We start from the raw sequence: 13,227 nt of genomic DNA, 5'->3' as shown, positions 1-13,227 counted from the left end.
CAGTGAGCTGAGACTGTGCCACTGTATTCCAGCCTGGCTGACAGAGCAAGACTCCGTCTCCAAAAAAAAAAAAAAAATTACAAACTCTTCATGAGTGGTTCTAGTGGCTTTTTTCCTTTCATTATTATAGAAGTGAGTTTTGCTTTTTTTGTTTTTTGTTTTGTTTTTATCACTGGAGTTTTTTTTTTTTTTTTTTTTTTTTTTTTTTTGGAGACGGAGTCTCGCTCTGTCACCCAGGCTGGAGTGCTGTGGCCGGATCTCAGCTCACTGCAAGCTCCATCTCCCGGGTTCACGCCATTCTCCTGCCTCAGCCTCCCGGGTAGCTGGGACTACAGGCGCCGCCACGTCACCCGGCTAGTTTTTTGTATTTTTTAGTAGAGACGGGGTTTCACCGTGTTAGCCAGGATGGTCTCAATCTCCTGACCTCGTGATCCGCCCGTCTCGGCCTCCCAAAGTGCTGGGATTACAGGCTTGAGCCACCGCGCCCGGCCTGGAGTTTTACCTGTTCTGAAATTCTGGTATTTTAGATTTTTTTTTCCAGAAATAGAAATCTAGAAACTCCTAAAAATTGTTAAAACACCTCATTGGGACTAAAAGCATATTTCCCCGTGGGAACAACACTATGAAAGGCATAGTGACCAGAAACTGAATTTTAGGTAGTTGATGAGTAAAATAGATTAGGTGTATTATGTTAATAATTTATAACATTGTTTCAGAAGAAATATGTGTTCTCATATCAAAGTCATTGGCGTATAAACTTGTAGCATGGTGTTTTCAGAAGCTGCTACGTGCCTGTAATGATTATCACGCAGAATTCTACTTTCTCATGTAATAATAATAATAGCTAATATTTGTTGAGGGCTTATGATGTCAGACATTTTTCAAAGCATTGTCCATGAATTATCTGACTGCATTTCCACGACAGAAGAGAAGGTCCTGTTACTATTCCTGTCGTATAGGAAAAGCATCCAGGGCATCATGCTTAAATATCTTCCCAAGGACAGCAGGCGGTCAGTCCAGGCACTCTGGGCTCTAGAAACACATCCTCGACTGTCATCTCATTTACTTTATTTGTATATGAAAAGTGCTCACTTTCTCCTTCATGTGTGAAAAATCCTCCACTGTCATCTCATTTACTTTATTTGTATATGAAAAGTGCTCGCTTTCTCCTTCATGTGTGAAAAATCCTCCACTGTCATCTCATTTACTTTATTTGTATATGAAAATTGCTCGCTTTCTCCTTCATGTGTGAAAAACATATCCCTCACTTTTGTAAAGTACAAGAGACCTAACATATACTTTACGTTTATTTATTTTATTTTATTTTTTTGAGACAGAGTCTCGCTCTGTCACTCAAGCTGGAGTGCAGTGGTGCAATCTTGGCTCACTGCAACTTCCGTCTGCCAGATTCAAGCAATTCTCCTGCCTCAGCCTCCCGAGTAGCTGGGATTACAGGTGTCCACCACCATGCCCAGCTAATTTTTGTATTTTTAGTAGAGATGGGGTTTCACCATGTTGGCCAGGCCAGTCTTGAACTCCTGACCTCAGGTGATCCACCTGCCTTGGCCTCCCAAAGTGCCAGGATTACAGGTGTGAGCCACTGCGCCCAACCCAAAAATTTGACTGTTTTTTTTTTTTTTTTTTGAGATAGAGTTTTGCTCTTGTTGCCCAGGCTGGAGTGCAACATCACTTGGCTCATTGCAACCTCCACCACCCAGGTTAAAGTGATTCTCCTGCCTTAGCCTCCCCAGTAGCTGGGATTATAGGCGCCCACCACCATGTCTGGCTAATTTTGTATTTTTAGTGGAGACGGGGTTTCACCATGTTGGCCAGGCTGGTCTCAAACTCCTGACCTCGTGATCTGCCCACCTTCCAAAGTGCTGGAATTACAGATGTGAGCCACTGCGCCCAGCCAAGTTTAACTAGTTTTAAAAGTATTGTATGACAAGAGATGCCAAATATGTGAGACACTCACTGTAATCTGCAAGAAAAAGCCATCAACTCCATAGGAAAAAACAACAACAACAACAACAACAGTGAGGTTTGCACTACTAACATTGAATCAGGGCACATTTCTTCCCATTGCCCCCTTTTGACCATGGCGGAATTCATTTTAGATTGTAAACCAAATAAGAGAAAGAAATGAATTTATGTAATCAGGTGTGTTAGCCTATAACATAAAATTGCTTTTTGTTTACCAAGTTTGGTTTGACTGTTCTGAAAGCTGATTAATAAATTAGAGCAAAATGTGAACTTCTCTTGTTAATGGAAAGAAATTTGATGAGTCATTTTTCCTGGTTAACTGGGACTAGGAGCGATGGAGAGGATCAGAGATTGTGGTAAACGTGTGTGTGTGACTCACTTCTCTGGGAATTCAAGCCCAGACTTTGGACTTACACAGTCAATAGATCTATTAATAGTGCCTCGATTCTATCGCTGATGAACAAAGTCAGAGATGACAGCTTCTCTTGTTAACAAATTAGGCCCTTGGAAAATACTCAGCGGGTGAACTTTCTTCTCTATTTGAATCACTGCAGTGGGTTCAAAGTACATCTAGTATATTACAGTTGACGAACAGGGATAAAGAATAGGACTTTTTTTTCCCCCTGATTGAAAAACCCTGAGTGCAAAGTGAAAAAGCCTCATATTCCCACAGTAAGTCTAAAGGAAGAGGGGCTTTATTGTTATTTACCTTTAATTATTTCTTTTAAAAAATAAATGTCATGCTACATTATTTTAAAAATGCCACTAATACAATGTCATCATTATTAAGGAAATAAAACTAAAATCTATAAAAATTTAGGTTGGGGCTGGTCATGGTGGCTCATGCCAGTAATCCCAGTACTTTGGGAGGTTGAGGCAGGTGGATCTCGAGGTCAAGAGATCGAGACCATCCTGGCCAACATAGTGAAAACCCGTCTCTACTAGAAATACAAAAATGAGCTGTGTGGTGGTGATGAGCACCTATAGTCCCAGCTACTCGGGAGGCTGAGGCAGGAGAATCGCTTGAACCTGAGAGATGGAGGTTGCAGTGAGCTGAGATTGTGCTGCTGCACTCTAGCCTGGCGACAGAGGGAGACTCTGTCTCAAAAAAAAAAAGTTAGGTTGGTGAAGAATCTAAATATTTTTATGAGAGTCACAAAATAGCCCTCAGTGGATTTCGTTGTATCAGGAACACATATATAGTTTTTATTTGTTTCTTGTTAATGGATGGATTGATTTTTTACTGTTTGCATAAATACTTTTAGCTCTTTGAGAAAATAGATGTTTTTCTACCCTTGGTTTGAAATTTAAAACTTACGTATTTCTCTTATTCCCAATTTTATTTTAATTTCAGACAGTAAGTGTTTCCTATGATTTTTGTGGTTTTGTTTTGTTTTGGTCTTTGACTGCCTTAAGCGTAAACTTTTCGGCTTTAATTCTCTTGGATGTTTTCTGCTCCTCTGATTAGCTTGGGGCTTGCTGGTAAGACAGATTTTTATTTATTATATTTTTTTCACAAGTACGCATTTAACAAAAAGTGTTAGGATGCAAGGAAGCTGTCAAACATATACAGAAGGAGACAGAGTGATGTGGCAAACTCCACATATGTGCCCATCAGCCAGTTTCAACAGTTAGGAACACTTAATGTGTCTCTTTTTTCTTTTTTTTTTTTTGGAGACAGGGTCTCACTCTGTTGCCCAGGCTGGAGTGTGCAGCCTCCATCTCCTGGGCTCAGGTGATCCTCCCACCTTAGCCTTCCCAGTAGCTGGGACCAGAAGTCTGCACACCACCATGCCCAGCTAATTTTTGTAATGTGTATCTTTTTGATAAGTGAAGTGGGCAAAGCATTACTAATGAAACGATGACAGTGAAATGTGACAAGATGGTCCCGATTGGAGAAGAGAATTCTACCTTAATTGTTTAAAAATTTGAACTATAAACTTAAAAGATTTCATTTTAAATACATAGAGTTTCTAAAACTTGGCTAACAAAGTATTGCTTACTAGAAAGTGAGTGGAACTTATATTTGATTCTATTTGATCCTGTTACGGAGCACACATTTACGGGCAGTCTTCAGACACCTTCAAATCGTTTTTGGATACAAGTAGGGGACCCACCGTGAAGAAAATACTCCTTCTTCTTGTCTCCTCAGGAGGGTTAATTTAATTTTCTCAGCTAGGGATGAAATCCCAGGAGAGCAGAGATTGAGTCTTTTTTGTTTGTTTGTTTGAGGTAGAGTTTTGCTTTTGTTGCCCAGGCTGAAGTGCAATGGCATGACCTCGGCTCACTGCAACCTCTGCCTCCCGGGTTCAAGCGATTCTCCTGCCTCAGCCCCCATAGTAGCTGGGATTACAGGCCCCTGCCCCTGTGCCTGGCTGATTTTTGTATTTTTCGTAGAGATAGGGTTTCACCATGTTGGCCAGGCTGGTCTCAAACTCCTGACCTCAGGTGATCCACCCGCCTCGGCCTCCCAAAGTGCTGGGATTACAGGCATGAACCCCCGCACCCGGCCAGAAATGAAGTCTTAAACTTCTTTGTCTACCATCTCCTCCCCCCAGTTACTTGATTGCTTGGTAAGTAGCAAATAATCGTTTATTTGTTCACAATACTTCCTAAGCATGTGCAAGTTCCTGAAAACAGTTTATGACCTTAAACTTTTCTTGCCTACATTATTAATTAAGAATAAACTTTTTGGCTGGGTTTGGTGGCTCACGCCTGTAATCCCAGTACTTTGGGAGGCCAAGGCAGGCAGATGACTTGAGGTCAGGAGTTTGAGACCAGCCTGGGCAACATGGCGAGACTCTGTCTCTACTTAAAAAAAAAAAAAAAAATAGCCAGGCCAAAAAAAAAAAAAAAAAAAAAAAAAATAGCCAGGCATGGTGACCTGTGCCTATAGTCCCAGCTACTTAGGAGGCTGAGGTGGAAGGACTGATTAATCCCAGGAAGTAGAGGCTGCAGTGAGCCATGATCACACCTGGGTGACAGAGCAAGACCTGGTCTCAAAAAAGAAAGAAAAAAGAGAGATAATCAACTTTCTTCTAAAATTATTTACAAAAAATAAACCCAACCTTGAATTTGGGACCACAGATTCAACTAGTAAGGGTGTGTAAAGTCAGTGAATCAATGATAGCCGCAGCGATAATAGCAGTTGTGATTTTGTGCTGGCCGTCAGCACAGTCCTAAACAATTTCATTCAGTCCTTATATCCTTTTGAGGAAGGCTTTTGAGGAAGGCTTTCCTTTTTTTAAATAATCTACATTTGTAAAATGAATCTGAGGTTCAGGGAAGAAAAGATATTTGCCCAACGTCACCCAACTAGTGTCATCTAGGATTTTTAAGCATTATATTTTCTGTTTGGGAAGATGGTTCCTGTATCAAAACGCAGTTTAGTAAAACCAGTAAATTTAAACTGCAGTGTCATTAACCTAATCATTCCTTTTTCTCTTTTTTAATAATAGGCTACTGAATTCAACCAATGGAAGAATGTTCTGTTTATCCTACAGTTTCTTCTTTCCTGTTTTTTGGGGTAAGAAACCATAGATAAGTAGAAACATTGGTCGACAATATCTCTTGACAAGTCACATCAAGATATGCCTTCTGTCTGCTCTGTCAGAACTCCTTTGTGTTTCTCTGACTTTCTCTGGAAAGTACCCCTGCAGCAAAGGAGGTGGCAGGGACCCGGGATACCTGGAAATCCAGCCTGGAAGACCAGGAGCAAGCAGACAACTCTTGTTTTTAAAAGTCATGCTAATGTCCTTTCTCCTCCAAAATACGATGTTGCCTAATGATTTCTGAAAGTTTGTCTGAAATGAAGTCAGCTGACATTGCAAGCTCAATGCTGAGGATTTTTTTGTTTTTGTTTCTTAAGAGATGGAGTCTCACTGTGTTGCCCAGGCTGGACTCAAACTCCTGGGCTCAAGCAGTCTTCCTGCCTTAGCCTCCTGATTAGCTGGGACTCCGGGCTCCTGCCTCCAGGCCTGGCAGTGATATGTTTTCGTCTTTGTCACCATGTCATTAGTTTTTCAAGATGCCTTCCTCACATAATGATGTGACTATGACAGCCTTTTCCTATAGTGCTATACCTGCTATATTCAGGAAAATTTCTAAAGAGAGATGTCCAGGCTGTTGTATGGTCCAACAGTTAGGCTTTTTTGTTCTTGACATTTTCTTTCTTTCTTTTTTTTTTTTGGAGATGGAGTCTCGCTTTGTTGCCCAGGCCAGAGTGCAGTGGTGCAGTCTTGGCTCGCTGCAACCTCTGCATCCGGGTTCAAGCAATTCTCCTGCCTCAGCCTCACGAGTAACTGGGATTATGGGCATGTACCGCAATGCTCGGCTAATTATTTGTATTTTTAGTAGAGACGGGGTTTCACTGTGTTAGCCAGGATGGTCTCAATCTCCTCACCTCGTGATCCGCCCGCCTCAGCCTCCCAAAGTGCTGGGATTACAGGCGTGAGCCACCGCGCCCGGCCTACACTCTTCTTTCAAATTACAATTGTAAGTCTAACATCAATTATATATTTCAAATTAGAACCAAGAGTTTCTTTAACTTTTCAAATTGTTTTAATTACAATGCACACAGTATTCCAAAGATTACAAAATTTAAGTTTAAAATTAAGTTTATTCTTCAACTTGTAAAGCTTGATATTCTGATTTTTTCCCTCTACCACCTTTAGTAATAAACACACTCAGGCCAACAGAGGTTATCATGTTGAAGGTCTGTGACCATGATCTCCACCAGAGATTTAGCCTAGGACCAAGACCGAGTGTTAAATTCTATCAGGATTCTAGAATTCAATAAATTCTGTGCTTACCCAAGCGCAGGTGCACTGAGCCCTTTGCTAGATTGAGTTTGCTTCTGTCAATGGGGAATCCAAGCTCCTGCCTTCAACCTGGGACTAATTAATTAATTAATTAATTGGGACGGAGTCTCGCCCTGTCACCCAGGCTGGTGTGCAGTGATATGATCTCAGCTCCGCCTCCCGGGTTCAAGCAATTCTGCTGCCTCATCCTCCTGAGTAGCTGGGATGACAGGCATGTGCCGCCATGTCCGGCTAATTTTCGTGTTTTTAGTAGAGAGAGGGTTTCACCATGTTGGCCAGGCTGGTCTGGAACTCCTGACCTCAGGCGGTTCACCCACCTCTGCCTCCTAAAGTGCTGGGATTATGGGCATGAGCCACCGTGTCCAGCCTGACCTGGGATTTAGCTTTTCAAATCTCACACACCTTATGCTTTCCCTGTACCTTCCACGTTTCTTTCTCAGCCAGTTTGTATTCCCTTTCAACATTTCATCATCTGATCTGAGTTGCAGCTTAGGTGAGGTTGCAGCTAATTTCCATCACGGCTTGACTGGAATTAGCTCACTTCTTTACCTGACTGGATTTGGCATTCTTTACCTGTGTATGTGTTTTCTTGTTGGGTGCTCGTTCACAAGGCTGTATCATTTTATTGGCAAGTAAGTATCAATACCTACGGTCATGTTAAGTGCCTGAGTTAACTTTCGTAACAGGTACAGTAGCCTTATCCACACGTGGCATCTGTTTCAATCTCCTCTGTCTGAAGGGAGCAGTCGCTCAGCTGATTTTCTCTTCCGACACCAGGGGTCCTCCTCGCTGGCTGCAGGTCAGAATCACCTGAGGATCTTTCATCTCGTGGGTGGTCAGGGCCCCACCTCAAACCATGTGAATCAGAACCTCTGCCAGGCATCGTTCATTGTGTGTTGGAAGTGCAGCAGGCAGACTGGGCATGGTGGCTCACGCCTGTAATCCTAGCATTTTGGGAGGCCAAGGCGGGCGGATTGCCTGAGCTCAGGAGTTCAAGACCAGCCTGGGCAACATGGTGAAACCCCATCTCTACTAAAATACAAAAAAAATTAGCTGGGCGTGGCAGCATGAGCCTGTAGGCCCAGCTCCTTGGAAGGCTGAGGCAGGAGAATTGCTGGAATGTAGGGGTGGAGCTTGCAGTGAGCCGAGATTGCGCCACTGCACTCCAGCCTGGTTGACAGAGTGAGACTCCGTCCCTACCAAAAAAAAAAAAAAAGGTGCAACAGGTGATTCTGATGCACAGAGGATTAAAAACTCAAAGTCGGCCGGGCGCGGTGTGGCTCACACCTGTAATCCCAGCACTTTGGGAGGCCAAGGCGGGTGGATCACCTGAGGTCAAGAGATCGAGACCATCCTGGCTAACACGGTGAAACCCCCGTCTCTACTAAAAATACAAAAAAATTAGCCGGGCGAGGTGCCGGGCGCCTGTAGTCCCAGCTACTCGGGAGGCTGAGGCAGGAGAATGGCGTGAACCCGGGAGGCGGAGCTTGCAGTGAGCTGAGATCCGGCCACTGCACTCCAGCCTGGGTGACAGAGCAAGACTCTGTCTCAAAAAAAAAAAAAAAAAAATTCAAAGTCTTAACTTCATTTAACACGCTGATAAATGAGAGATTTCAGGTCATTAAACCTTGTTCTTCTTACCCCCGGGTTGTGGAAACACTCAGGGGAAGTGTACAGAGAAATGAGAAGGATACCTTAAGTAGAAGGTTTAGCTAATTCACAGCTGGACCATTTTCCTGTCATAAGACCAATAGCAAGATATCCTAAGGTGTGGGTTACAAAACCTTTATGATATGTGTTTCTTTTTTCTTTGCTTCAAGTGCCTGTGGGGGGGTCACCGCTGGCCTTAACCTATTTATTATTACCCAGCGTATTAAGACGCACACTGCAGTGTCTGCTTCCTTGCCGCAGGTTTCTGCTGATGTACTCCACGGTTCTGTGCAGCTATTACAATTCAGCCTTGACGACAGCAGTGGTTGGAGCCATCAAGGTGAGTGGATGGAGCCTTGGAAGGAACAACTGAGTCAAGGAATGGACTGTGAATCCAGATTTTCTGCTGGAGGCCGGATTTGATTTTGTTGGTTGTGGTGGTGGTGGTGTAAGAATGAGGGCTGTGACCTTTTCAGCTGGGCCTGTGTGATCCCATCTTACTTCTTCTTTTTCTTTTTTGAGACAGAGTCTCGTTCTGTCATCCAGGCTGGAGTGCAGTGGTGCAATCTTGGCTCACTGCACCCACCTCCCTGGTTCAAGCAGTTCTCCTGCCTCAGCCTCCCGAGTAGCTGGGATTACAGGCACCCACCACCACAGCTGGCTAATTTTTTATATTTTTGGTAGAGACTGGGTTTCACCATGTTGGCCAGGCTGGTCTTGAACTCCTGACCTCGTGATCCACCCACCTCAGCCTCCCAAAGTGCTGGGATTACAGGCATAAGCCACTGAGCCCAGCCCCATCTTAATTCTTCTAATCTACTGCATAGAATAGAGGGACAGATTGCTAATTTATAAAGGAGAGACAAAGTATAACTTTTAAGTTGGGGGTGGCTTGGAGGGGTGGGTCTGGGAAAATGAAGTGAAAAGCTAAAAAAAAAACCAAAACAAAACCCAGGTATCAATGATTAGTAAGACACCTTGTGATCCATAATTTGGTTTTCTGGGAGAACCTGCCCACTGAGAAGTGGGGCCCTTGTGGAGGTGCGTGCTGTGTGGTGAGGTCGGTGAGCTTGTGGGTTGGTGTGTGGGTGTTTGGATGTGTGGATGCATCTGAATACACACACGCACGGGAATGCATAGAGGGAGAGGTGTTCTGGATTCCATTATTGCTTTGTTTTTCTATTCACACGAAGTCCTAGAGTGTTTGAAAACACTGCCTGCTTCAAGAATTCACCTGTCCCTTGGCTGCCCAGAGGTCTCCTAGAATGCGCTGGGCAGAGCATGGCCTGGAATGTTTTGACTGTCTCCACTCTGCTCAAGTTTACGATCAAGATAATTAACTCACTACTTGGCCCTGGTGTGCCCACAGATTGCAGTGTAGTGTCACACTGCACAATCTGCAGTGCCCAGGGTTGAAAAAAAAAAAGAAAAAAGAAAAACAGGTCAGGCACAGTGGCTCATGCCTGTAATCCCAGCACTTCAAGAGGCCGAGGCAGGCAGATCACCTGAGGTCAGGAATTAGAGACCAGCCTGGCCAATATGGCAAAACCCCATCTCTACTAAAACTACAAAAATGAGCCAGGTGTGGTGGTGGGCGCCCTGTAGTCCCAGCTACTTGGGAGGCTGGACTGGAGAATCTCTTGAACCTGGGTGGCAAAGGTTGCAGTGAGCTGAGACTGTGTCACTGCACTCCAGCCTGGGCAACAGCGCGAAACTCTGTCTAAAAAAAAAAAGAAGAAGAAGGAAAAAAAAGCCCCGGAAAACCTCACTACCCAGTGATAGTAAAGAGTTAGGATCTGGCAAACTGATGATAGCCCCACTCTGCGCCTGCATGCCAACTGGAACAGGGGAGAGAATAATGCCATTTTCTGTTGTCATCAGACCATAATTTACTGCATTCATTTAGTAAACCCCATATGTAATGGCTTATTTATTTTTCTGAGGCAGGGTCTTGCTCTGTTGCCCAGGCTGGAGTACAGTGGCATGTAGCTCACTACAGCCTTGACCTCCTGGGCTCAAGCAGTCCTCCCACTTCAGTCCCTGTGGGATTACAGGCATGTGCCACCATGTCTGGCTACTTTCAAAAAGTTTTTATAGAGATGGGATCTCACTATGTTGCCTCAGCTGGTCTTCAGCTCCTGGGCTCAAGTGATCCTTTGGCCTCCCAGAGTATCGGGATTACAGGCATGAGCCATCATTCCTGGCTTGTAACAGTTTTTATTTTTTTCAGCCCCCTGTGAATATCCCTATGTACAAGTCTCTTTGCAAAGTAACTAAAATGTCTACTTTCAGGTTTTACTATTTATATTTTCCCCTAAACATTTTACTATTAAAATGACAAATCCTCTGTCTTTTTCTGCAGAATGTATCTGTTGCCTACATTGGGATGTTAGTCGGTGGAGACTACATTTTCTCTTTGTTAAACTTTGTAGGATTAAATATTTGGTGAGTGGGAATTTTTAATGGATTCGCTTTGGGAAAACAAGAACCTTAAACAGTTCGATTAATATGTAATAAGCAAAAGAGCCTAGAGAAGTCTTTCATGTTAAGCCAGGAGGCGTTTTGACATTCTAATTTTTTTTTTTTTTTTGAGGCGGAGTCTCGCTCTGTCGCCCGGACTGGAGTGCAGTGGCCGGATCTCAGCTCACTGCAAGCTCCGCCTCCCGGGTTTACGCCATTCTCCTGCCTCAGCCTCCTGAGTAGCTGGGACTACAGGCGCCGCCACCTCGCCCGGCTAGTTTTTGTATTTTTAGTAGAGACGGGGTTTCACCGTGTTAGCCAGGATGGTCTCGATCTCCTGACCTCGTGATCCGCCCGTCTCGGCCTCCCAAAGTGCTGGGATTCCAGGCTTGAGCCACCGCGCCCGGCCGACATTCTAATTTCTAAGATAATTTTACTTCATCCCTGGGTTCGTCCTCATGCAGATCCATGGGGACATGTGTGATGACAGTGTGCGGGGCTGGGATCGGAACTTAACTCACCGGTCTTCCTCACAGAAGGCCCCTGCATTCTTTGCCCTCCTTCTGTGAAGTGGAGGGTGTTAACCTTTGTGACCACCAGGCTCGGCAAGCAGGGGGTGTGGACTAACCCAGCTTAGAAAGGCATTTGGGGTCTCAGCAGTGGGATACTATTTAAGGCTAAGGGTATGTAGTTTATTCAGTAAAAACCAAGTGCTTATTTTCTCTCTGAGGTTCTGCATTAGATTTGATGACTCTTTTTCTGCCTCCAAAGGCTTGTAAATAAGGGGACATTCTCATCAAGCAGTCCACAAACTTGAGGAGAAACACAGATATGGGAATAATTCCCTCTGCATGAAGCAGGCTGTGTTGATAAAAACGCCAGCAACTGCTGCTGGAGCCCCTGGGACATTCCCAGTCATTTATTTTCACTTTTTTTTTTCTCCTTTCAGCATGGCAGGGGGCTTGAGATATTCCTTTTTAACACTGAGCAGCCAGTTAAAACCGAAACCTGTGGATGAAGAAAACATTCGTTTGGATTTGAAGAGCTAAAGTCTGTGGCAGGATTGGAGACTGACTTGTGACTGGGGGCTGGGGGTATTCCCAGTGGGAATGTGAAGCCAGAGGTTTCAGATTCGTGACACCCACCCCCGGGCAAGTGAGAGCATCTGCAAAATGCAAAGAGAACTACCTCATATGCATGCACGATGAGCCAATGGCAGTCCCGAGAAATGTACTTGGGCCACGCCTTACTGGTGGAAAGCAAATCTTTTCAAAATAAGCCACTGGGACTCGGTAGGTGGAGCCCCAGCTGCTCTTCGAGGGACCTGCGGGGCCTTTGTGGCATCTCTGTGCCATGTGCGGGCAGGAGGTTGATGTAATTGTGACTTTTCTGATCAGCACCTTGGCCGTGATTCTCAAGGTCCCAGCCAAAGCAAAGGGCCGGTTGTTTCAGTTTAAACAGACATGTCTTTATTCTAATAAAATTAGTTAACTGCCAGTAATTTGTTAGCTTTGATGAAAGCTATGTTGGTATCTTTTCCTAATCATCAAAGTAAATAAAAAATCATTTCTATGTATGCCTCCTCATGTGGTATTATTGGAGGCAGAAGACAGTGTCCGCCATTCACAATGTAGCAGAATGTGTCACCTTGAAGGGACAATTCCAAACTCCTTTATGACTCCAGGTTGGGGAAAGCTACAAAGTAACTCAATGGGGAAAAAAATACTCAGGCTTTATCCTGTTTTTGTTTGTTTGTTTGTTTTTTGTTTTTTGTTTTTTTGAGACAGAGTCTCATTCTATCCCCCAGGCTGGAGTGCAGTGGCGCAATCTCGACTCACTGCAGCCTCTGCCACCTGGGTTCAGGTGATTCTCTTGCTTCAGCCTCTGGAGCAGCTGCGATTACAGGCATCTGCCACCACGTCCTGCTAATTTTTGTATTTTTAGTAGAGACGAGGTTTGGCCGTCATGTTGGCCAGGCTAGTCTTGAACTCCTGACCTCAGGTGATCTGCCCACCTTGGCCTCCTAAAGTGTTGGGATCACAGGCGTGAGCCACTGCGCCCGGGTAGTCCTGTTAGCATTTAAGCGCTGACCTGTTTGTTTCTTCTCATCTCCCTCCAGGTTTGTTCAGGAGCTTTTACCAAAGGTGCATTTCCTCACATGCTCACCTACCTCCAACCCCTCGTGTATGGGAAGGAGGCCCGAATGGATAGGGTGACTTTTCCCGCTCTGTGTGGAAACGGGTGTCCCCCCTGGAATTGGGAGTGCAGGGTAGAGCCCCAGTCTGGGAGTCAGGAGCCAGACTAACTAATCTTC

At 44.5% G+C, this 13,227-nt stretch overlaps 1 protein-coding gene across 4 annotated transcripts in view; it reads left to right on the top strand.

The window, feature by feature from the left end:
- Positions 1–12,489, top strand: part of SLC35D2 (solute carrier family 35 member D2) — a 53,614-nt gene extending 41,125 nt beyond the window's left edge. For all 4 annotated transcript variants that reach the window (XM_033236653.1, XM_033236652.1, XM_033236651.1 and 1 more), the window contains 4 exons: positions 5,442–5,509; positions 8,715–8,793; positions 10,816–10,898; positions 11,863–12,489. In XM_033236653.1, coding sequence (XP_033092544.1) covers positions 5,442–5,509; positions 8,715–8,793; positions 10,816–10,898; positions 11,863–11,962 — 330 coding nt within the window. In that variant the 3' untranslated portion in view covers positions 11,963–12,489. The remainder of the gene's footprint in view (positions 1–5,441; positions 5,510–8,714; positions 8,794–10,815; positions 10,899–11,862) is intronic.
- Positions 12,490–13,227: the final 738 nt, after the last annotated feature.

This window comes from Trachypithecus francoisi, unplaced genomic scaffold (genome assembly GCF_009764315.1).
Source record: "Trachypithecus francoisi isolate TF-2019V2 unplaced genomic scaffold, Tfra_2.0 Lachesis_group16, whole genome shotgun sequence".
Lineage (NCBI taxonomy): Eukaryota > Metazoa > Chordata > Mammalia > Primates > Cercopithecidae > Trachypithecus > Trachypithecus francoisi.
The sequence above is the reverse complement of the archived record's forward strand: the minus strand, read 5'-3'. Positions and strand labels throughout refer to the sequence as shown.